Source organism: Molothrus aeneus, chromosome 1 (assembly GCF_037042795.1).
Source record: "Molothrus aeneus isolate 106 chromosome 1, BPBGC_Maene_1.0, whole genome shotgun sequence".
NCBI lineage: Eukaryota > Metazoa > Chordata > Aves > Passeriformes > Icteridae > Molothrus > Molothrus aeneus.
Genome location: NC_089646.1, coordinates 23202775 through 23229175, shown reverse-complemented (window position 1 = coordinate 23229175; position 26401 = coordinate 23202775). Strand labels below are relative to the sequence as shown.

At 38.1% G+C, this 26401-nt stretch overlaps 1 protein-coding gene across 5 annotated transcripts in view; it reads right to left on the bottom strand.

Annotated features, from left to right (window-relative positions):
• The window catches only part of CDK14 (cyclin dependent kinase 14), a 344883-nt gene that overhangs the window by 102749 nt on the left and 215733 nt on the right, over nt 1–26401 (bottom strand). For all 5 annotated transcript variants that reach the window (XM_066553161.1, XM_066553153.1, XM_066553178.1 and 2 more), the window contains one exon: nt 17697–17745. In XM_066553161.1, coding sequence (XP_066409258.1) covers nt 17697–17745 — 49 coding nt within the window. The remainder of the gene's footprint in view (nt 1–17696; nt 17746–26401) is intronic.

Sequence of the window (26401 nt, the reverse complement as noted above, 5' to 3'; positions counted from 1 at the left end):
TCTTTCAGTACGAGACAGGATGGAATTTCATACAATATGGCTTTGTGTCGAAAACATAATAGCATGTTTTGTCTCACAGCAGTTGGGCCATATAGGAACTTGGCATGCATGATATGGCAAGTCTCAATATTCACGCTTCACTTACTGTCACACTAATCACTGAGGAATAGTTACTAGCCATGACAGCATAGGTACTTTCAGAAAATGTGGTGTACAGCAGAATACAGAGAAACCGTTGGCAATGAGCATTAAATAATATGCAGATATTAGAAAATAATAGATTTGAGAAATAATAGGAATATTTTTACACACCTACTCGGATGACATTTGTGAAACACATTGATTTTCAGTTTAATCCCAAATGCTATGTACAGCCTTAGCTCAAGAAAAACAAACACCACAAGAACCTGTCTCACTTGAAATATATATGAATCTGACTAGACTTGAGCAGTTGTAAATCTCATTGGATTACAAGAATTTGATTTAATTTCAGAAAACAGGCTTAAATATCTTTCTACTGCAGAGGAAGGTCAGTATTTGGTCAAGCAGAACATGACTAAGATCACTGAAGTTTGGTTTAAGCTCTTAAGAAAAAAAAAGTTTGGGGCATGTGCAGTGAACTTCTGAACTTGGGGTGATTTGCTTTTAAATGCAATGAAGAAGGCAGTTCAAATTCACATTAATAATTAAGACAAATGGGCATTAAAACAAATGGAGATAATATGCTGTCTATATGCTCCTAGCAGCATGAGGTAAATACTTCCCAAAGCAAAAATCATTTACTGTGCACATTTTCCACGTGAAGATATGATTCTTGCAGTGTATCATTAATTCATTTTTCAACTGGCATTTATAGCATGGCCTAGAGGACTGAGGCACCTAGTTCCCTTTGGAAATTTCAGCTCTTTCTTTATTCTAAGCAAACTCCTGCAACCTGAAGTGCTGAAAGACAAAACCACAGTTAACCTGAACAATCACACCATTTAGCAAAGCTTAAAGTTTAATGGTATGAAGAGAAGTAACAGATTGGTGTGACTCAGGCAGGGCAGGTGGCAGCGCTCCCAGCTCATCTCTCAGAGGATGCTCTGGTCCCTCAACAACAGGGCTCCTGCACAGTCCCTGTACTAGCTCACCTCCCAAGGCCCTGCCACAGTGCTTGTATGGGGACATTTTCACCCAAGGCTGCCTGAGGACAGCAGCCTTTTGCCCCCATGCCAGGCTCTAGCCTCTCCTGAGCTCTGTACAAAGCTGTACAACACCATGCATTGCAGTTAACCCTTTGCAAATGAATTGTCTGTCCTCTAGCAGCTGATACAGAAACGCCCACGTGTGCCTTGATAGCTTATATCTCTGAATCTCCATGTGATTCTAGCAGCAGCTACGTGAAACACAAATCAGAGCAGGGCCTACCCAAGCAGCATTTCCTCTTTAGGAGCTCCAGCAGCCTTTCTGTTGTTGCCACCATGCAGAGAACACCCACTGTCTTCAAAGAGCCGCCGTGCCAGCTCCAGCGTGCAGGAGCCGCTTCCGGAACGGGCCCCGTGCCTCCACGGAGCTCTGGAGGGTTTATTTAGCCATCAAGAAACCACCACAACAACTGAACACAAGTTTTGATGCCAGGCTTTTAGCTTTTGATACAGATGAAGGCGTACATCATGATGAAGGCATAAAGGAGTACATCAAGATGAGAATAGAACAGAGCAAAGATGTTACCATTTTTTCAGTGTTTTACACAAAGGGTATTGAGGACTAAAACTGATGAACAAAGAAAGACAAAATCATTTGAAGGCTCACTCAAGCAGTGTTTTACTTTTTGCTGATCAATCACAAAATGCAGAATTTGCTCTGCAGCACAATATAGAAGTACTTCAAGCCAAACTACAGAGTAAATAATACAATCAAACAGAGCCAGTGTGACATGTCACTGTTGGGACTGTACCCCACACCTGCATGGGGCTGCCAACTGCAGTCCGGGGTTGTGCACGCTCCCTAGAAAAGACATGTCTCCAAAGACCCAATGCCCCTCTTGCTCTTCCCAAATTGAGATGTTGGCAACAATTTAGACTCAGAAATACTGAGCCCTCTACACATGCAGGATGGGAAAATCCAGTCTCCAGACTCCCTTGGCCATCACTTGAATTGTACACTCAGCACCTGAATAGAATCAAGATTGCCACATGAGCACAATGACTCGCTCTTGGATGAGCTAGGCTGGGACAAAGCCTGCGCTGGCTCTTAACATGTATAACATGGCTATACTGCTCCCAGTGTCTGTCCTTGCTCTGTGCTCCTGCACAACACTGCATGCCACAGTCTTCAGGCCACCATGATTTCCCTGGTGGTGTATGATAGGATCTCTTTGGAAATTTAAAAATTAGTTTGATCCCCTTTAATTATATTACCATATTATAGGCATCAGAAGTCTTATCCGCTGAAGTACTGAAAAGGTGGTCAAAATATTTATTGTTACAATAAAAGCCATGACAACCAATGATAAGTATTCAGTGATATGGAACAGAAAATAACAGCGTCAGTGTTGATTCGTTGGCATTGCTGTTAATGTCAATGTAGCAGAGGTCAGAGCTTTCCCCATTTGGAAAGCTGTGGAGAGAAGTTCATTCAGTGCATTCCAGGAAGGTAATGAGAACCCTGGCCTGTCTGAACGAATTCTCATTTGACACTTGCCCAGATGCCATGAGTTGGAAAGCAGCCAACATGCTGCAATAGCATTTCAGGAAAAAAGGGGAATGTAACAATTGAAGGTTCTAACAATATAGACAACTAGGTTTTCTATTTTGATTAATATAGATTTAGCCCTAGGTATATAATGGCATATATATATGGTACTTGGTAATTTTTAAAAGAATCTACTGACCCAGTAGGTAAACCAAAATTACAGTTGCAGCTCCTGAACTTCTCAGAACAGAGAATTAAGAAGCTTAAACTGCTCATGAGTCAGATTAGGCTTCAGAGACTCAGTTTGGTCACACCTAAGCTAGACAATGAAGTGATTCAACCTCTCAAGGCAATTCACTTTTGACAATAGCCATTATACTCAATTAGAACTTGATTATTTGTGTCATCACCTAATGCAACTCAAGACAAAAACTTAGATGAGTCTATTTCTCCCTGACTCCTTTGCACTAGATTTGATGTGTTTTAGTGTCTGTTTCAGATGTATTTCTGTATTTCTTTAAACAATGATGCTTGTGATTTCCAGCTTGGTTGGTCTGCTTCATAGAGAAAGCAGAACATTACCACCATTACAGAACACATCCCTTTCAAAAACTGAATTTGGTTGATTTGATGTTTAAAAGCTATGCTGAAGGAGAACCAGTCAATGTACAACAGACCTAAAAGTATCCTGAGTTCTGTGAGAGCTACCTGGGCTAGCTCTTGCTCTGATGCCTCAGAATAAATATGCTGAGCTATGAAACCTTCCAAAGAAACTCAGCACCAACTATTGAGAGCTTTGGGTGGGAAGATTGCTTATACTGTTCATTGACAACATTGCAGATATTTTTCCCACTTGTTTCTTCCAATTCTGACACAGAGTAAGGTTAACATGTGATGCTTATCATCTTTTTGCCAGAATAACATATGCTGGAGTATCAAATGAAGCAAGAAGTATGGAGTCTACATGGGAGACACTAAAGAGAAGAAGAGTTTATTTACACAGCAAACGTACAATGTATGTGCATTGATAACATACCCTAAGCTATTGAGGATGTGGTGTTGTGTGATATGATCACAAAACTTCCTTAATTCCTAGGAATTCTGACATTGTATAGCCTAGGCAGCATGACTGCTGGGTACAGTGTTTTGCTACTGTTTAAAATCAGAACTAAGTAATGAAACTAAAAGAAGACTACCTTAAGTAATTGACATTATTTCATTCAGTTTCCAGCAGTTTCTCTTAGATACAGGTATTTCCCATAAAAAGTATTTCCTAAGAAATTTTAATTAGAACATGCCTTACTATTTTGTCCCAGAAAGAATTTAGCAATTACTTCTTTTTGATTTTACATGGCACCACCAATCAACTATTTTAATTCTGTCAGCATCCCAATTAGGCCAGTATTAAAGATACTAATTATGGAAGACAGTACATTACTTACACCACAACAGACCACTACTGAATATGCCGGATTCATAGTTTACTGGAAGATCTTTGCTCTAAGTGCAATTAATGAAGAAAAACAACACAGTGGTGACATCTAGTCAGAAGCTTTTGATTATTCTGATTCTTTAAAGGGCATGAATCTTCTGATCAAGGTGAATATTTTTTAAAGGCTGTCTGTGTGCACCTCAGAAAGCTGAACAGAATAACCTTGGAAAATAAACAGAGCTAAAAATAATTACTAACACCCCAATCATTTTTTATGAGCTATTATTTCACCAGAAAATGGAGAAAATATAACTTTAATCCTGAACAAAACTCTTCAAGGTTTATGTTCTCTATAAACCTTTCAGTGAGAACTGAAAATATAAGTTAGTAATGCAGTAAATGCCCTAACAAATATATCAGATTTTTCACTAAATGCTTTTTACAGGCTTAAACCAAACTGAGTGAAAGAAAATCACCTTTTACAGTCTGACTCTTAAAGGAAGAATGCCTTTCTGTTATGCTTTTTAAAATAAGGCATGGTGAATTTATATCAACTTCAGTGAATCTTGGGGCATGATAAAAGGAAGAAAAATATAGCAGTGGAGTTAACATTCCATAGTATTCTTTCTTCACATATTTTAAGCCCCCACCCCCCAACACAGAAATAGCTGAATTAAACCTTTGGCACACAATGCAGTCAAAGCTCTATGTTTTTCCTCATGCCACCCTTGACAACCTGAATTGCTTCTCTCCAAATAAATCCATGCAAAAGATATTCTGAAGAAAAAGAAAAAGCCAAGCTCTGATTTTCAAATTTGTCAACTGGGTGCACCCATTAGGGAAGTAAACAAAGTCTTCCTTATTTTCCCTTTTCCAGCTGTCTTCCTGGACCTATTACCTTTAGAAAACAAACAAAGACAGAACTAAGTGCTAGTAAATGAACATTAATACTTCTCTATGAATCTCTACCCTTTTGTCTGATATTTTATCGTCTTAGGTTTAAGAAGTTTTAATTTCATTCTAATGTAAATAAGAACTGGTTTGTTTGCTCAGTACTTCAACAAGAATTTGCTACAAGGTTGCAGCATGCAGGCAGTGCCCTGAGAAGGGTGACCTTGCTTTAGTCAGTGAAGCCAAAGATCATTTATCAGAGTTAACCTACAAATCTGTCTTGCTGGGGCCTCAGATCCGTCAACCACTTGGAAGCAGCTACTTGCCCTGTCCCCCCACTGCTGCCTAAAACATTGCATGGGTCTGATCTTTTCTATTACTGTATACCTCTCAGCTAATAAAATATATTTTTGTAGCTATGGAACTAACAGGAGTACTTTGTATTTATTTATACAGCTCATTAAAGGCGGAGAGAGATTTGGAGGTAGAGAGAATGCCCCAAGCCTGGAAAGCTCAGGAAGACAGACCCCAGGCACATGCATGTATTTAACTTTATGCAGATGAGTTGCCTGGCTGAACCCAACGAGACTGAGCAATTATGTAAAAGCAGGCATCCTGGTCTTTTTGCAACCATGCTCCTAAGCTAAGGCACGAGAGGGAAATGATGCAGAACTAGTAAATACTGAGAGGAAGAGACTGAAATGGTGGTAATGAGAGCATATGGGCAATATAGTCAAGCTATGCAGTCAAAACACTTAATTAGGTATTATTATGTCTGTGTATTTAGACAGACTTACATCACATAGAGCTAGCTGCAGCTCCCTGACCCTCAGGCACTTGGTTCAGGTGACACAGGGTAGGACACCACCTTCCTGCCAGCACTGCGGTGTAGAAAGCACTGTTCCTCCTCCAGATCCACCCTCCTGATCTAGCACACCACTTTCTCTTTCCATTAATGCAGACAGAAACTTTCTAAAGTGAACTTTAGGTCCTCTTTGAGTAGGGAGAACCAGTCAGGCTGAAAATCCAGTGTCTGACACCAAAGGCACTAAAACTTGTTAAGAGACAAATATACTTGTGTTAACGTATGAACTTGACTTTGAACTTGAAAAAGGGGAAGAAAACCCCTAGGTTTCTTATGCAGGCACCACCATGAAAGGAGAAAACAGTGATCTCTCTACTATTCAATTTGGAGATTTTTAAATTTTTTTTTTAAGGGGAACATTACATATCCACACTTACCTGTATTGAAGTGCCTTTCTAAAGAGTTGCAGGAATTTAACATATGTGTTTATGTTTTTTATCCATAAACATTTTGGAGGTGAACCATCGAGTCACAAACTCCATCTGTTTTAGCCACCAATTACTGAAATGCATGGATCTTAAGTGCCTGTACTTATGTATGTGTGAAGATGTAGTGCTGACACTCAGAAATTGGCTTGCAGTAGGGAGGAACTCAACCCTGAACTATTTTTGCAAATCCTATCCTGTCAAAGTATCATGAAAGAGAGACAGCTAAGCAGGGAGTTACTGCTATTTAGGCATAAATCAGCATAGGTGATTTAAGAGCTAAAATCAAAATTTTTATCTATAAAAGTGACCACTAAAGGTCAGATTTCCCAAAGAGCCAGCTATCACTAAAAATTGACTGCCAGCAGAGCTCAGGCCACTTCTAACAAAGAAAAAAAGCAAGTGGATTCTCAAAAGATATTGCACACATGGAATTATGGAATCCATGAAGCTCTGGTCATGTGTGCTGTCACTGAACTGGATGGGCAGGTAAATAAACATCTGGGTCCCATTTTAAATAAATATTAAGCTTTTGTAAAAGCAGATCCTTGAGGCTGACAAGTCCTAGCAGATTCCAAACTGAGAACAAGAGGCCTGGAGTCAAGTACCACAAACAACTGATAAATTCACTATCTGGGCATAGGCCCATCTGATTCCCATAAAGGAAAGCAGCAGTTCTGAGTCTGCCTGAACTGTCTAGGGGACATTAGAAGGCTTAAATATGAGAAAGAGATCACTGACATAAAAACAGGGAATAGGAGCTTTGTGAAGAAAGAGAGGAAGAGGCAAAATTATGGAGGATTTTGAAAAGGATAAGAAGGGGCTCAAAAATGATGGAGTAAAACAGCCAGTGTTGGGAAAAGAATTAAACAATACACAAAAAAACAAGATTGAATTTACTGGTTGCTTGTTACATGATCTGAATAAGGATGCTGATGAAGAGAGGACATAATAAGTCCATTATGAAAATCAAGATCAGAATGATAAAGTTTGTTGGGAAGAAAAGAAAGTGTCTTGGAAAAGCTGGAAAGAAAAAAAAGGTAAAATGTATATATCATTCTGGAAGCACAGGATAGGGATATTTCTTATTTTTCTTTTCCTAAGACTTTAGTCCTAAGTGACAAAGAATCCTAGCAGAACAGTGTGAGCAGGGAGCTTCACCAAGAATATGCTCAGGAATATGCACAGGGAATAGTAGGAATCTCTCTGCTGAAGCCTTATTGCTGAATTGAATTCACAGGGCTAGTCAAAGAGCCTGACTGCTCAACTACTGAGTGTCCACATTGCCCCTGGATCATTTTTGCCCATGTCAGCAGCATGCTCCAAACTCACTCTTGGACACAGTCCAGGGAACAACCCATGCCAGGGACCATTCCCAGAATGCTGCAGGTTCTGCGCTCCTACAAGCAAGGTATGTCATATACTACACTAGAACACAATTCCTATGGTCTGCAACATGTGTGTTACTTTATTCTGGAAATTTTGATTTAAAAACCTAAGGCTGAACTACCTCAAGATAATAGGTGCACCTGCAGCTGCATGGGGACCACATCAAGCCCACAGGGGGTGCATGCCCAAGTGTTGCTCAGCACAGCTGTAGCCAAGGTCTGTCACATGGCCTCGGGGCCAGCAGATACTCCCTGGCTCTGCTTTAGTTTGCAGTACAGACGTGGGCTGTAGCTGACAGAAAAATGATATTCACCAAACACTGTCTGTCAGCATCTCAGGAAAATTCATGCCCTCATGGTTGCCGAATAAAGCTTGACTCAAGGGCACTGTAAGGATCAAATATGAAAGAAATAAAAGGAATGCAACAGTGTTCTGCAAAAGTCATAATGCTGAAGGAAGGCCAATAATGATCCACAGCATGATTTTTTTTATGTCAGGGTGGTGAAATTAGTTTGGGAAACACTAACAGTATACAGTAATAAATAGAAATTTAAAGCTGCCATAAAATCTAAGCAAAGAAGGCAACACAAAAGTGATGGTCCATTCTTAACATGCAATGATGCAAGAGTGAAAAGCATAAATTTAACCTACTTTTACAAGATTTCCTTACCAGAGACCACAGATAACCAAATATCTGTACCACACATATCCAAACAATATCAATCTTTTAAAACTATTCTGTATTCCCAAACAATAGGGAGTCAAAAGGCAAACAATACATTTATAAGAATGTGACAGAAGAAAAATTTTACTTTTTCAATTTAAACTCTTCGCAGTAGGATTCTGAGTTTATAAATCCAACATGAAAAATTAAGTCCTTTATTCATTTGTATTTTCAGCCTCCTATTGCAGCAGGGATCATAAAACAAACACAGCTGGCATCTTTATTATTTTATTCACTGAAGGATTTAGCTGGACAAACATCACAAAGATGGTGGCTGTTTTCATTGAATTTATGATCAAATATGCTCCAGCATAAGATCAACTCTGTTACATCAATTATTATGAGATGTGAATAATTTAACAGAAAGTTGTCTATTTGTAAATCAGATCTTAGGGATAGAAATTCAGCTGAGGTAGCAGCCAGTGGATATACACTGTATTACAGAATTTAAAAGGATGCCAGCTCTTTGTGAGTCACATTTAGTGATAAACATTGGCATTTATATTTTGATATCTAGTGAGCTGCTAATTCAAGCGAAAGATTTCAAAATTTTATTTTAAACTTTAATTAAATTCATCTTTATCAGAGGACAGTTTAACTTTACTGATGCTCTTCAAAATAACAGAATATATTTCCTATAAAGACCTAATTAAAACAATAAACAAAATACCATCAACACCATATTTTGGGGTTTTTTTCCATGATTTTCACCAGAGTGTGTTGTTCAGCCTAATGCCAGGAGAGCTATAATAATTTTAACGCAGAACGTGTGCCTTAGGATATGGGATTGACTCAGTGCCTGAAAGAAAAAGGTCAGTTCCCTTTGGAACCACTTGCCTCTTTGCCCTGCAGCAATGGCAGGTGCACCAGCCCTGTGCTGGGGCTCGTTACTCACAGTGGGCTGCTGCAGATACACAATCCAACCTCTGTGGTTTAATGCAGCAGCAGGGTGAGAGTCTCCCATCTTCCCATTTTGACACGGGTCAAGCAGGCACTGAACACATATACATGATGACCTGCTTGCAGCCAGCATCTTTCACAAATCCTCAAACAATAGCTCAAAATTTTTTTAGCTAGTTTCATTTAAAGAAATCACTAAAATATTAAACTGTTTGGCTAGAAAATAACTTAAAGTTATGAAAAAAAATCACTGTTTTCACCAGTCTCCTACAATGATATGTGTTTCTGTGTCACTAATTAAAAAAAAAAAAAAAAGAAAACCTGCATGAAAAAGCAAAAATTCTCATTTCTCTGTACTACATGGCAGGCAAGATGTCAGAAATCTTTAGGCAGATACATGAGGCAATACACTCAAAAATGCAGGAAAGGAAGTGATTAAGATTTTCTTGAATGAATTTTGAGAGACAGCTTGGAGGAGATGTTCATGAATGGCAATACCTGAATACCAGTGATCTTGCCATGGAAAATGTGGTGGTCAAAATTACACTAAAAACCCTACATGAAATCCTCATAAAAGTCAGTATTTGCCCAAGGCAAAGATAGATTATGATGTTTACATCACTGCAGAAATCTTAACTATTGTCATAAGTCTCTGGCTGGCAACAGAGATGAACAGCATGAGTTCTGAGATTGGCTTAAACCATCTGCAGGGGTGATGAAACCCAGGAACATTATTCGTATTTTTATACTTACTGCCTGTCTGCATCATCTCTCAAAATTATCTATGTTTCTGAGACCCTAAGATGAGAATCAAAGGAACTGTTCAGTTAAAGAAAAATTATCTGTAATACAGAACAAACAGCAGAGGATAATATCAAGCCACATAATCCAAGAGCAGTTGCTTAGCACTAAGCATTTTTGAATGCCAACCCAGTTCTCAAGTTGCCTATCATTTTCACTCTCCTTTTGGAAAAATCTTGCCTTTAATGGCTACATGCAAAGAATGAGAGAACCAGCAGCAAGGTCTACTTTATTTATAGGACTACCTTCACAGTATGTCTTTAATTCCTTATACAAATATTTTTAAAACATATCTCAGAGACTCAATTTTGTCAGCAATGTCATTATCTGGAGAAGAGAGATATCAGCAGATAAACCAACAGCACAGAACTCAAGCAGGAGGATAGAATTCAGAATGTGAGGATATAATGATGCCTGGTGCATCTGATCAGAAAGTATTAGACTTCAAACCAAGAAATGAACACAGACACCATGGCAGCATATGAGTAACAGACTACCAAAAGCATAATTCTGAGAAATTAATAAAACATTGGAATGTAGAAATGCAAGGAGAAAGAACAACTGGAAACATCTGAAGAGCTTATCAGAAAGTACTCAAAAACACTAATGAAGAACATACATTGGAAAAAAATCATACCTGGAAACACCAAATAAACATGTCTATCTGATATACGTCTCAATATCCAAAGGAATTCTTAAGGAATTAGTGAGGATAGCAAACAAATGTAAGGCATCCTTTAAAAGTCTTTCCAGGAATTCTACACAAGAATAGCCAGTTCTCTCTCCTCATTTCTCTTCATAAGCTTATTACTGTAGATATGCTACTGTAACATTATCTAATTTTGTTCTGCATTCTAAAGTAGGGTACTAGACTTAAAAAATACAAATACATGCCCATACTTCCTTTTTGATTTTCAAATAAGAGAAGCTTGGCAAATATTTGTTGGACACTGATATGCAATATAGAAGGAAAGTACAGACAACAGAAACAAAAGACAATATGGACACAAAATTAGACTTCAGAAGAAATAAGAAAAAATGGCAATCAAAAGAACAGGTGACTAATGAATAAGACATCATATAAATTATTTTTTTAAAGTGGACTTAATAATTGGTGGAACAAACAACAAAAGATAACATTTGATGCGATTTCTATTAAAAAAATCTTGCTCTGTGGACGAACTCTGAAGACCTGGGATGTGATACACCATCTCAAGCACTGAAAACTGGCTGCCAGACCATAAGCAAAGGGTAATGATGAGTGGCAATGTGCTGAGTTGGAAGGGAAGTGTCCAGCTGTGTGCCAGAGGGATTAGCGTTAGTCACAGTTTTATTTAACATCTTTATTAATGACCTGGACTAAGGGATACCCTGCATACTGAATCAACTCCTAGATGATGCTAAATGCTGAAATAACCACAAAAGACTAAGACATTAGTACAAAGAAACTAACAGTAATGAGACATGTGGGCAGAAAATCTGAAAAAAAGATAGAGCATAGAACACCACAAACAATTATTTCCACAGAAAAATAACCCCAAATATAGATAGGTCCAAGAGTTAACAATGCCAACAAACTCTAGTCCAATGCCACATACTGAATTAAGTGTTGCAGAAAACAGCAGGAACATCCGTGTACATTGGGGCTGTATTTTCACTGCTGTCATGGATGGGAAAAGGTACAGGGCAGTAACGATGTAATTTTAGTAATGAAGCAACATAGAGTTATTAGTGCTCTGAAAAAAAAATGACAAAAGCTTTTGTGGTCCAGTTTAGGAGGCTTATTAGTATTTTTAACTGGGACAAGAGGATGTAACACAAAACCTAAAGCTTAGCAACACAAAAGAGGGGGAATTTAGAATAAAGCAAGAATAAATTGACTGTCAGGATAAACATGGTATCAATGAAGTCTGTTAGGAATAGTCTTCCCCCTAGGTTTGAAAAGGTATAACACTATAGCACTTTGCGGTTGCTCCAATTTGAAAGAAAGGTTGGAATATAAATCAGGAAGGATTTTTCAGCTTGGCGAAAGGATAAGCGGAGAAAGTGCGGAGATGTTTCTCAGCCTTGGCTTCAATCAGCATCCCGTAATTCCCCACACGCCAGCTGACAATCCCCGCGGCGCTGGGCGCTCAGCCTGCGCGGAGCTCCGCGCACACAAACAGCGCTAATGGGCGCAGGAAAAGGCGCTTCTGTAAAAACGAGCAGCCTCCACCACCCCGAAATTAATTTATAATTAACAAAAATTAATTTTACCGTTTAAATGGTAATGAATTAATCAATAAACCCCGCTAAGCAGAGCAATAAAGAACAGGCGGCGCTGCTGGGCTGCGGGCGCCCCCTGGCGCGGACAGCGGGCACTGCAGCGGCGGGAGAAGGGGCGGGGGGCCCGCGGGACCGCGCCTCCATCGCGGGGCATGTCGCGACATGACTCCCCCCACACGCCCTCGGGCAGCCGCCTGTTCATGGGAAAGAGAGAAAAAACCCCGAAAATACAAAATGCTTTTTGTTTCCAGTGCAGCAGTATCGCTGCAGACCTTCAGGAGGCAGAGGCAGGTTTATATTTATATAAAAAATATATATATTTACAAATACTTCCAAAAAATATTTTCATCTTGTCTCCAGGACCCACCCCGGCTGCCCCAGCATGATCAGTGGCTCCTCATGGCCCCAGCACACAGCCAGCCCACCTCTGCTCGGTCCTGCCTGAAATCCTTATTGCTTCTGGGCTTTATCCATCAGAAAGGTTTCCACAACCACAACACTAAAGCTTTTTGTTTCTATTGTGCTGGAGAGCTTGAGTATTCCTTCAGTGGTACTACGGGCTATGTTACAATGAGCAATGCTGGTGAAGGGACAGGAGGCAAAGAGATAAAAGTGACAATTAGAGGAGTGCTCTTTCTTTAATCAAAACCCAGCTAAGGCAAAGATTTTCTTAAAAACCCAAACAGAATCCCAAGCCAAAAATGCTCCCCAGGTCTCAGCTTTAACCAATTTCTTGAAGCAATGCTTGAAACAAAACACAGACTCAAGCTACATGGGCTTGTCTCTATTCACTCCCTTTGCTTTCTTCAGGAAGTTTTCACTGAATAACAGTCCCAAAATAGGCCAGTCCATCCTGGAATGCAACTTTTGAACACCCTGGCCTCAGAAAGGGAGGCCTCAAGTACAGAGGCCATCTTGTTAAAGGAAGAAATCCTCAGCAGTGGGACTGGTTGTGAGAATAAAGTGTTATTTATATAATAAATAAGCCATGTTGGAGAATTACAAAGTACTAGTCCTATTTATGCAGAGCAGAATTTGTTTTCAACTGCACCTTTTCTTTCCAACCTAATTTCTCACAATACAACCCATTATGGTAGAAGGATCTGAAAAAGCTTTTCATATCCTACCAAATATACACAAGGATAATTAGTTCTCTTTTGTTATTCTTCTGTAAGGGTTTATTATTGTGGAGAAGCTTTTGCAAATTGAAAGAGGTTGCATTGCATTCTGGAGGCAGAGCTGTTCTTGGTTTTTATTGTGTAGAGATAATTGAACAGAAAAGTTCAGGAAAAAAGTGGAAATATAATTGTGAACTCTATAGGAAGATCAGATTACCACATCTTAGTTCTTTTTAGGCCAGTATTTTATAATTACATTCCACAGTATGTTATGTCATGCTATGGAGGTGAAGCTTCATACTAGATAGAAGTAAACATCAATGCAAGTTTTGTTTCTTAACTTTATAAGCATTACCACAAAATGTATAGATTCCATCTTATTTAGTAAATACTGGCTCTGTATTCTTTAAGTAGTTTGACAACCAGTAAAAAAATTCAGTGTTAAAGTCTCCAAAGAACTTAATTAACTGTAAGTGAAAGTTATATTATTTTCCTCAAACACTTCCCAAAAGTAGCCTCTGATATTAACCAATTCTATTTTAAGAATTTAAGAGATCTGACTTATATAATGATCCTGCTAGGTTTCACTTTGCCATTGCTGTTAAATTCCAGGCTTTTGAATAATTTCCAGTAAAACCAGGAATTAAACAGCAATTGACTTGTGTCCAATATCTTTCCATCATTTTGCTCTGCCTTTAAAATCATCTTGTGGAAGTTGATATTGGTCAGGTGCAATTATTTTGCCCTCAAACTGCTGTGTGTGACTTTTGGGAAAGTTTGGGGTTGGAGGTTTTTGCCTCTCTTCCTTTGGCCTTACAAACATGAAGCTGGCTCTGCAGATACTGGAAGAGTGTTATTCTTCCTCCTACTAATCTCCCCTTACATAAATTGAATTAAAATGTACATTTTTATGTAAAAGCCTCTTTGAAGGCTTCTACACCCATATTCCCACCCTTACATGCCATGACCTCAAAACACATATATAAACAAGATCAAGGATCAGCCTGTGCCTGAAAGATGGAACAGGAGATAGTGAAACTTCATTGTGTTTAGAAAGTTAAAGCTGTTCTCTTCCAGTCCAGGAGCATGAAGTTCAATGTCACTGCTGTACAGTTTCTATGCGAAAATTCTTTAATATTTTTGCATTGCAATTCCTCCCCTATAAAATGCAGCAATGAGACTTTGCATCAATAGAAGTTTAAGCATACATGTAAATCCTTACAAAACCACAAACATTGCTCTTTAAGGTGTATCTTTCAAAGCTACTACAATGTTGAGAGGAAGGAAGTCTGTACCAAAACCAATGCATATTTAAAAACAAAAGGTTGTATGTTTTTTATCCCCATTCTAGGTCTCATGTTCATTGCCCTAAAAATAATCATGTACGTGACATAATTTGTATCGCCAAAAATCTTCCACAAATTAAATCAGGAAGTTAAAAAGGTTTTTTAATTTAAGACTGGAGACTGATGTTTTTTGAAATGTGATAAGAAAGAAAGAAAATTTCTGGAATGAATCAGTCCATCCGTGTGTTAAGTTTTACAGCTGGATTACAAACCCCTGGGAATACGATGTCTCTAAGGGAAATGTTTATACATCCTCAACTACAGCTGTGCAAGCATGCAGACCTCTAATACAGCACACAGATAAAGATTTACACTGGAAAGAGAGAAAGCCCTTCACATTTCAAATGTAAATGACACAATTTTGAGGCACTGAATATTTCCTATTATATTAGAAATACCCATATGAAGCACTGAACTGTATGTATTGTCATCGCTTTCAATCCCTTCATTTATGCTGAAAAATTGCAAATCCTTTATGTACAGAGCATTGAAAATGTGTAAATATTTTTTAAGAGGTTTCATAGAATTTAAAAAGCTCTGGTCTTATTTGAGTCTGCCTGTGATGTGATCAGAACTTGTGTCAATTATGAAATCTCAGAGACTGAAGCTGTTTTAAGCAAACTGGGCTTTGGGGTTTTTTTGTGATTTTTTTATGAAAAGAGAAATTTCATGCAGTAGTCTTGAAGGAAATATAAGATAGCAACTTTTCAAATTCAAACCAATTATTGTACTTATTAATACATAACTGCTGTATTTTAATAGTCTAACTGCTGTTAAAATACAGAAAAAAGACTTCAGTCCAGGCCTGCAGGATGGATGGAATGGCATGCCAGTATCTATTCACATTACTCAGGCAAATATATGCCTCCAAGCAAACACATTCAAATCAATATTAGTTGCCTTGTCCTTCTTTCCCAATCCAGATCTAATTGCCTATGTTGTAATATAATTGCTTCTTCCAAGCTTTTGTATTTCATTAACTACTTTTAAAGAAAAATTCAACTTGCAATTTTTTTGATTGTAAAAGGACAGGATACAGGCCATTATAGTGATTTAATTTTTAAAAGGAAAGCTGTGACTTTCAGGAAATTGAATTGTATTCCAAGTGGTAAGATTGAGGTACAGTCAAACATTTTAAGATGCTTGCAAGGATTACAACTGGCAAAATGGTCTGAGATATTTACAAAAGCTAAATATGAGTTAATCTTTCTGTTGCCTCTGCAGTGAACAGGAGATGGCCTCATCCACCAAAGCCACCAAATTAGGCTCCTAGATTGAACTGGACAAGCCAGGAACTGAAAGTCAATTAATGCAGGCTAGTGACCCTTAATGCCTTTGTGGAGGCCTGAACTGGTTTCAGCGCCAGTTTTATTTCTTCTTTCAGGAACTGGGAAGTTCCTGCTAACCAGGACTACTGCAAAGTTCCTTCTGACCCAGTAGTACTGCAAAGTGAGCACAGGGCCATGGAAGATGCCTGGCACTACAGAACTACAGGTTTTGACTCAAAGGACAAACACTGATGGTATTACATTCAACAAGTAATACCAACACATTTTTGACAGTAATCCTGCTATATTAAGAGATTCTTCCTCCTTCAATTGTCAACCACAATTTCAAAAGGTAGGGTAGGGTTTTTTTGGGGGTTTTTGGGTTGTTTGTTTGTGGGGTTTTTTGTTTTGTTTGTTTGTCTTTAAAATGAAAACACTGGACCAAATGGGTTTGGAAGGAGGAGATAGAGAAAAATTAATAGAATGGCAAAGTGAATATAAACTTAATCACATTTTGGAAAAATAACCATGGTATGGATTTTGCAGTTGTAGACACATTTCATTGCTAATAAATAAGAACATTGAAAAATAATTTGGCTTTATACTATATTAATAACTTATTTTTCCTTTACAATAAGGAAGCTTCTTTACCAAAACATTTTGTATCTCCAATTACAGTGGTGAACTTGGAGATGTTACAGTCTCCTGCTGATTAATCTCTTGAACTCCCTTGTAAATTACCAATAGCTACTAGCAAAAATAAAAATTTGAATTAGTACCAGAAAGAAAACAGAAATGCTGGTACAGCAAAGGCTTAACCTTGCTGCAAAACTTTTGGTCAAAAGAGAGTGAAGAAAAATTCGAACAGGTTTTCTGGCAAGACAAGTTGTTGACACAGCTGAAATCATCCAATTCAAACTCTGTATGCTTTCTTCAAAATATAAAAGCTATTAATTGCTCAAGAGAGTGCAGTCCAAATATCCTGTGTACAAAGATTCTATATGTGCTGAGAAATCTTCTAGCAAACTTTACACAGATGATTATTTAGAATAATGCCAGTAGTGTGATATTCAATCTGAATGCTCATCAGGTAAGTTTGCTGGACTTTGAGCATGATACCTTTATACTGACATCCATATGATGGAAATGTGACCAAATTCAGGAAACATTAAAAGGAAAAAAAATAGTGTGGTGAATTTACACTGACTTTTTCATTCATAATTAAGATTACAACAGTATGGTCAGCAGCTCACAGCAATGACCAGATGGATCTGGCAACAGGGGATGATCATGTGGAAACAACACTCAAAGTGGATTAGAAACATATTATTTAAAAGTTTCCAAATTCTTATAGGTGAACAGAGAAAACAAGATACAAAACTGATGGCCCAAAGTACACAGTATTTCTCCATGAGCTCAATACACTTGCCAACTAGCACCCCCAAAAAAATATTATCCTATGCAGTTCCTTCCTATTTACAAGAAACTGGCAATTCAAATATGGCTTATTTGAAAAGAATAGAGCCCTTCTGAGTTAGATATTATAACTTCAGTATACCCTTGAAGAGTTAAAAGTGCAATTAAAAAAATACTTACTTATTCCATGCTTGTCTAAGGTTTTTAGGGCCGTACTGTGTAAACCGTTCTGTAAGAAAAAGGGGTATATTCAATTACTTCACTAAACCCAGGATTTATTTTTAAAAAAGATTTATTTACTGTCAATTTTCATAATTTCATAGTTTTTATGTATCTTCTGCAGCTCAAGTCCTAAGACAAGGAAAGAAAACTAACCTATGAACAATTGCCATACAAACAGAGGAAAAAAAAATACCAAAACAAAACACCAAAACCAAAAAAGCCCCCAACTTGTTAAACCAAATCAAACCAAACCAGCATGACCTAAAGCTCATTTACTGTGGCATCACCAGAAATGGAAAGTTTCACAATTATGCTATGGGAAAAAAGAAGCCTGAAATCTAGTTTTTTCTTCTTCATGACAAAAACAATTCTCTACAGCCTCACTGTCATAGTTTTATGCTTCTCAGGAAGAGTAAGAGTAAGTGTGGGTCTCTGTGACACACAGGGGCACACAGAACGTGGTGGATACATAAGAGTCCATGTTCTAAAGAATACATATAAATAATGAGCAGAAGTAATAAGTACAATGACAGCTTATTTACTCCAACATTAAGTTCTTCAGTTCAGCTAGAAGTATTTTCCCACTCATATCCAAGAAGATGCTTGATCTGGCTGAAAAAGGAAGATGCTATGTAATCTGCTGCAGAAATGAAGGGTCAGTCCTTCATTAGCCTCTTCAACAGGAACTAAGCGCCTCTCAGGCAGCAAAACTGGAGTTCAACTGGAGAAAAGAGCAACATTTTCCATGGAGACTAGTTGCACAGACATCCTGCCATGTAGACTGGTACTCACCCTGGCCAACTACCCTAATGTGATTGCATTAGTTGCTGTGTAGAAGTTTTAAACTCACAAAATACTCCATAAAATCTAAAAAATTAAAAAAGTTTGCTTCCTCTCCACCCATGTGCCTGACACTTAACAGACTCATTGTAGAGCTGCAATAGTATTTTTTATATATATATGCACATAGGTATGCATGCATCTTACTGTGAAAAACAGCTGTAAATGTAACTTCAAAGGAGTTGTGTTCAAATTCCTGTATTTGTATACTTGCTTGTATCATTAAAGTTGTCATGTACACTTCATACATAGTCAGTTCTAAAGATGCCAAAACCAAGGCAGAAGCAAATTCCTAGCATCAGTGTGGATGCCTTGATTTTCTTTGTTATACCTATGTTTTTTTAGGTTTTTTTGCCCCTTTAAGTAAAAAAACAAATGCAGAAGCTTCAAATCTCATTGAATTCACTATTGGAAGTTACTGATAATCAGCAGACCTGCAAACTGTGTCTGCAGACCACATTTACAAGGTTTGTTGCTTTAACCATACTGATGCAGTTAAAGAAATGAAATCAATCCCTTTTAGATATGTGTGACAAGTGTACTGGAAACTGGAAGCTACAGGACTATAACCCTTCCATTTTAGTTTGCAAATAGGAATTAAATACATATATGGAAAGAGATACCTATAAAAATTGGAAAAAAATAAAGATTTTCTGTATTAAGTAAATTGTCCAACCATAACACTGTCAATTAATTTATGACAAGGGATTGAAAAATAAAATGCAGCTGGACAGTGCTGTGTAATAACATGTCTGAAATACACATGGGAGTTCAGCTAATAAACTGCAAATTTGCACATTAATCTGTTTTGGTGCAGAAAAACCTGTGTGGAAAGAGAATTGAACTGGCTTGAAGCAGTGCTGAATAGGTAACCTGGACCTAGAGAGAAACAGATTTTGATTTTATCTGTCATTCTGCAATATGTTTTGGTCAGATACTGAGCTGATTCAAACTGGCACAGCAACACTGACTTCAGCAGAGCTGCATCCACTTAAAACATTTGAGAAGTATCATACAAAACACATTTTCTTGACCAGAGTATCTGGTGTTCATTTTAATTAATTTAAGCTATTTTTACTGTGGGAGGAAAGCCCCAGAGTTAACCACTTGACCAAATTGCCTTAAGGCTTTAATGCCCAAAGATCTGCTCCAGTTCTGCAAAAAAACTGGAAAACTATTGCTATGCCAGATGAATTTTCACTGAGAAAATGATACACTGGAAGCAGTTATGTAAATGCTATAAGGGACACACATGAGCAAAACAAACTTCTCAAAGGGATCTTCCTTTGTGGTCTACGGTTCCAGTCCAATCACCTTTTCAAGTGCCTTACGTATTTATCAGGCAGGAAGAGGGAAAACTGGTGGGGAAGACATGGAGAGGGCAAAACCCTGTCTACAGAGAAGCAAATGTTTAGTCCATAGTCCTTAATTTCAAACTCCACTGAATATGCTGTGACTGCAAACCATGCTTCTCCTAACTATTGGCATCAACTCCTTCCTCTCTACTCAAGCAGATTAGAGGCTGCTTTCTTCACATGCTTTATATGAAAGGAACCACACATTGATAAAATAACACATTTTTCTACATAATTTTGTGGTTATGGCTCCAACCAGAGTCTTACTAACTTTCATGGACAAGATAATTAGATGGGACTATTGTGTTAATTAAGCCCAGCTCCACGTACGTGCCATCTCATAGTATTTTTCTGAATTCATCCATTAGAGAATAAAAAAGCAGTGAAACCAGTTGATTTTGGTTTCAGAGTTGCCAGAACAGAGAAGCTACAATAATCTTGTCCTTGAGCTACTCCACCATGGTGCAGATTTTCAAGTCCTGAACTATGAAATCACAAAATTATATACCTAAAACCACCAAACTTGCCACCCCAAGCAAAAAAAGAGGTAACATAACTTCACAATTTTTATCTTAGCATTTCTTGCTTGTGCTGAATTTATCACAGAACTAGAATTCAATCTCACAATTACACCCCCAAGTTTGCTTCTGAGTCACTTTTCAGAGTGAACAACTCCCACACACCTGTTTGAATGCCTCGGTCCTTTACTGCTCCATGGATGCAATAAAACCAAATCTAAAGTTATACATACCTGACTGTGACCAACTGCACAAAATTACATTCTATGATATTTTCAAGCACATAGCTTTGATATTTGTTTTTTCAGAAGCTACCACTGATATGTTCATAAAGAACAGTAATATAAGTCTGTATATGAGACTGGAAATTCTGCAGAATTACCATGAATGCTCCCCCACAAAAGAAATCTTTGCCTGACATACTGAGAGCCAATAGTACTGGCAATCACAATCTCAATCCAACCTTGTGGAGGAAACCCTGTGTAGCAAAAAAATACCTCTCCCTCAGAACTGAAAAGCAAACATGCACATGTGAAAATTTCATGCAGACACTCACATGGTGACCCACCCACAGAGCCATCCTCCAGCACATGCAAACCATTCTCAAGAACACAAGGTGCACCCTCTTGCTGAGGCAGCTGCTCACTCTCATCAGGCTGAGATTAAAGAAACATGAAAAACTGTATGTTTACAGATCAGGATTTGATCTCAGATGTATTTGGAATTTTTATAGTTCAAATTGTAGGTATATATACTGGAGTTCAAACATTTTTACAGTATTATTATTTAATGTGGGGTTTTTAAATAAAAACTCTGGAAAGCCAACACAGTAAGCACATCTGAAATTTAAAGTAAAAATTCTGATTTTAATTTCCTTTACACAAACACTTCAATATTTGCCAATCTTTTGGGAACAAATTCAGGAAACAAAATTTGATCCTCAGCATTTTTATCCCAAATATGCAGTCATCATCCTCACTACCAGCTATGTCTCACTGTTGCAGAGCTGGCTTTTCACATGGGTGCTGTATTTCACCTAGCAAAAGGTGAATTTTTGCTTATGTGAAACAAAAGAAGGAAGCGATTTTTAGTTTAGTTTAAATTGCACAGCGCCTTAGAGTGGTTACTATTTGCTTCTTAGAAGTGGCACATCCACAATTAAATGCAGTGTAAAGAGATGCCTGTATAGGACTACATGAATAAGAGCTAGCATAGAGTATTCCTATTTGTTACTGGAAAGATGTAGCATAATTTTTACTCTCAGGATGTCCCAAGAGTATCCAAAAGGACTGGGCTGACATGTCCCTCCCACAGCCTCAGAACCAAGACTCACTGCTCTGCTGGGCACTGCACACACCCTGCTCAGACATGGTGAGTGGGGCAGCTGCACAAACCAGCAGCATTCCTGGCAGCACAGGAATCTGAGCTGCTCTTTGCTTCAGGCCTTGCAGTACAGCTTACTCAATGCCTCCTTTGCCAAGGAAGTTTTTGGGATGTGCCCCACAAAGTAGCATCAAGAGGCTATTGGAGTAACAACTGCAAAATGGAAGCAGAAGTGAGCAACCTGAGGAAGAGAGGGAGGGAATTTCTTGGGCTAGCTAATTTGACAAACTTGATGCATCAAAAAAATTGTGTTTTTAAAACAACTGCTTACAAATTCTGGCCAGTTTGAAAGTCTAGGGAAAAAAAAAAGGCCTGGACAGAAAGCTCATCCATTGCACTCAGCAGTACTGAGTGGTCTTTTCTTTCTTTCTCTTCTTATGTCCTTTAGGCAACCACCCTACAGCAACCCTGTTATATGTGCATACTCACTTGTGTGCCCACAACCCACATGTTCTGCAGTGCAAACATCATTATCTGCCTGATAAACATGCTCCATCTGACAGCCCTGCATCAAGGGCAGGTTCAAACAGAAGCCAGTTTCAGCAGAACTCACTAGTGTGCTTATTAGCAGACCACTGCAGCAATACTGGTCTGCTGTGAGAATTGAAAAAATAAGCACTTGTATTTTAAGTAACATAAAACAAGATGAGGTTTTTTTCCACTTTTATCAGTCAGAAAAACATATGAACTATTAGACCTTTGCCACATTTGCTTTGAAAGGACCCAAGATAGACAAGAAAAGCTACAGAAGGAATTAGAGGCACACTACATTTAGATTTTTAGCTTCTTTTTAACAGTATTGATAATCAGCTTCTAGTCTAAACCAAAGAACTTAAAATGCAGTTTGACTTCAAGGCATTTTTTATGTTGCTAATCAAAACATGATGGCTAATATGCATTCCTTGTTAAATATTCTTCTCTATTTAAAACCAAATGTGATTAGCTTAAATGCAAATATTTAAACATCACCATAATTAATATTTTGAAAAGTCTAATTCATTCTTTCTTTGAAAGAGTTTTCTTTATATTTAATTTAAACTCTAATGCAACTAACACTGTATTGTGATATATAAGACATGTACCATTTTTAGTAAAGATTCAATGCTAAAATTATTCAAATTATGTTAGCTAAAGATACAAAGACAAGCATCCATATTGACAAGAAAATTGTCAAGCACTATCATATTTGCAGCAATTAGAGTTTTTACTGAAGTTCATCACAACCAGAGTTTTACCAAATACATGAGCTAGACTTTGGAGTTTTGAATGCGAAACATCTTGAGAAAAATTACAGCTCCCTCCCCTCCATCCTGTCCCCTCTTCTCCTTCTATTTGCTTTAGAAGAGCACAGTTTGTGTAAAGAGGAAGAATAGCTGCTGTTTTCTAGATTCCCTCTTGAACATGAGTAGAAAATGTAATTTTAATACCCATCATTGTCTGAAGCATTGGGGTCTTACATTAAATGGTTCCACCTTTTAGCAGAGCTCACCTTGCCTCCCCTGCACACATAATAAGTCACTTTAACTTTTCAGCCTAATGTAGTTTTGTTTAAAGAATGGTGAAAACACTGACAACTCTGCTTCCCTTGGGTTGTGGATACCACAGATTGAAAAAAACCACTAAATAATACAGTTTTGTTTTGGCAGAAGAGGGGGAGGAATTCAAAATTAATTCTCCTTTACAAATAGTCTTCCTTTCTTCAAGTACTCAAATCCTTGAAGACTGCATCTATAGCAGGAATTTAAATGAGTTTGAGACTGTTTGGCTGAGGCACCATCCCTGTCCTGTAGCACTGCTGCAGCACCTCCCTCTTCCATCCTCCAACACAGGAGATGGGGATTTCTCACAGGGAACAGCCCCTGGCCCACACCAACTTCTTAACCATAAGGAAGCTTCTTAATGCCCAGGAATTAATCATTTGTAAGTGCTAATTGTCATGAGGTAAAGGCAATCCAGAGGCTCCTCTGACAATCTCACAGCAGAGGCTCCCACATTGCCTGGGAACATTCCTTGGTATAAATGCAGAAGTAAACAAGAAGATACTGACTCAGCAGGTAACAAAATGTTGACAGGCTTTGGAGAAACTCTATAGGAAAAAACTGCTATGGAAGTTTGAAAAGCCATTCTCATGTACAGGATGTTCAAGTGTTTGTGCCAAAGGAGTTCAGTCTCTCAGCCCAGCCCTATCCTAAATGAAGACTTAATCTTTTGGAAAAAATCTGGCTGTCAATCAGCTGTTAAGATGCATGTAGGCAGATTATACTTCTAAACCAAATCTATATTTATTGATCACCTGGGAAGTAAAGTAGAAATCCTGAATTAGAACACCAGCTCTGGAGTGGTTTTGTCTGTCACAGATTTGTGAGTTTTTAATAAATCCACAAAGTACCCATCAGTCCCTGGCAAGATCCATGTTATGCACTATTTCCTATGAATGCTTTTTCCTCACTTTTTCTTTTTGCGTTCTGCTGTCTCTTTAAGGAGAGACTCTCTCTTACCTCTTTTCATCCTGGATTTAGGGATTCTCTTTTAAAAATCAGTGCTCATCAGATGCTTCCATTGTCGCATAAAGGCACCTTTTCAGGTGTATTACCCTCTATTGTATCTGATCATTTGTGGAACATTGTGAGGTTCAGGCTCCTACACCATCAGGCCAAGATTAAATATTTAACTTTCTTTCACCTAGAAACAGTATTGTGAAGAAACTGATGCACAGTGAACATTACAAAGCATTCTCATGTTTTTTCCCCCTTCCTAACAAGTTCCTTCCTCTCCTTGACCATTACCATCTCTTCATTGCAATGGACACTTCATTTATCTTCGATTGTGACTATTTCTTACCTTCTCCTATTTTATTCACTGACAGTTCCTCCTGATAAATCTCTACTTAACTTCCCAGGATGGAGGTTACACAGCATCAGTCCCAAACACTAACTGAGAATGTCATAAAAGTGAAAACATGACTTAAGTATAGATATTTATCCAAAGGCTTATCCTGCTCATTTATTTGGACAGGACTCAATCCAGGAGAAATGGCTGGAGAGGGAAAGTTGATAGGACTCCAGATGAAAAAAAAAAGGGAGATTTAATAACAATGAAGAACATAATGCTCAAAAAATCAGGAAGATTTGGACACAAGACTAGCAAGGAAGCAGCTTATTTGGGAATACTGCTTCACCTCTACTCATATAGATAAGCCATAGTTAATGTCTACTTAATTCATTCCTGGAGATACAGGATATGATTGGTGTTTGAATCTGTTTTAGCTCAGCAAATCTACATATTTCCTAAAGTATTGCAACAATAGAGTGAATAGTGAAAACATGTTCTCCAACTCTAGGGGAACATGTTCATCATTGTCTCTGGCCAACAGCCTGTAACATGGGGCTTCTTGTGTGGAGGAAACATCAAGAATTTATTGAAACATCAAGATTTTATTGAACCAGCAACTAGCACTTTTTCACAATTCCCTCAAACTGTTTTCCTGTTTGTGGGCAGATAATTGCTATCACAGTGATCCAGAATGTCTGGGATTCATTGGTGATGAGACCAATGAAATGATGATTCCTGAGTACAGGAAGACCCTCTCAAGATTATGGCATCCATAACAGCTTCAAAGGGAATCACAGAGGTAACCCAAAGTTACTGCAATACTCATGAAGTATTTCAGGCCTTTCAAATGCATTATTTAGATTATCCTTAAGAAACTTACTAAGCAGGACATATGTGTGTGTGTGTGTGTGTGTGTGTGTGTGTGTCTGTGCTCACAGGTGCAAACACAAACTGAGAGGACAGAGGCTGCAGCAGAGAAAGCTCAAAGACCAGGCCAGCTTTTAGCTTTAAGTATCTTATCTATTACTTGGAGCATTTGTAAGACAGGAAGTAATCTCAAAGCAGGCAGATAAAATACAAGTTGTTTTCTGACTTTTTAAATGGCTAACAAAACTATGACCATTTTATTTTCACTATTATAAGCTGTTAGAATCACCTAGGTTAGGGGTTTAAATGACCTAGAGCCATCCACAACTAGCCTTAGGAACATATGATGAACATCTTTTTCAGGCTCAGAAATGTTCCCACATATTAAGATGTCAGAGATCATAGTTATTAAAGCACTGGATGCTTTCCATAAAATTCGAGACCCTTGGCCACTGTAGTAGAGACTCATACCAGGTTTCTCGGACATGTTTTGCCTAGTAAACTGTGATTAGCTCTCTGCAACACAAGACTGTGCCCTATGAAAGCACAGTGTGAAAATTAGTTCTTGAAGTCTGTATGCAAACAAGAAATGCAATGAAATTCTGTTTCGACTCTCAATAGTCTTCCCAAATCCACAGGCATTTAACGTGCTCAGCATTTTTAAAACTATAATAATCATTTATCACTGATACTTTCTGTTAAAATGCTTTTGTTTTATGCTCAAGTTTATAGAATTAAAGCCTTGCCTGAGTGAATGTTGCCATCCTCACCAATGCTCTCTGCACTTCTCAGTTTATCACAATTACTGTTAGCAGCTATCAGTTTTAAAACATACTGTAACATGCAAACCACAGGAGTTACTTAACTC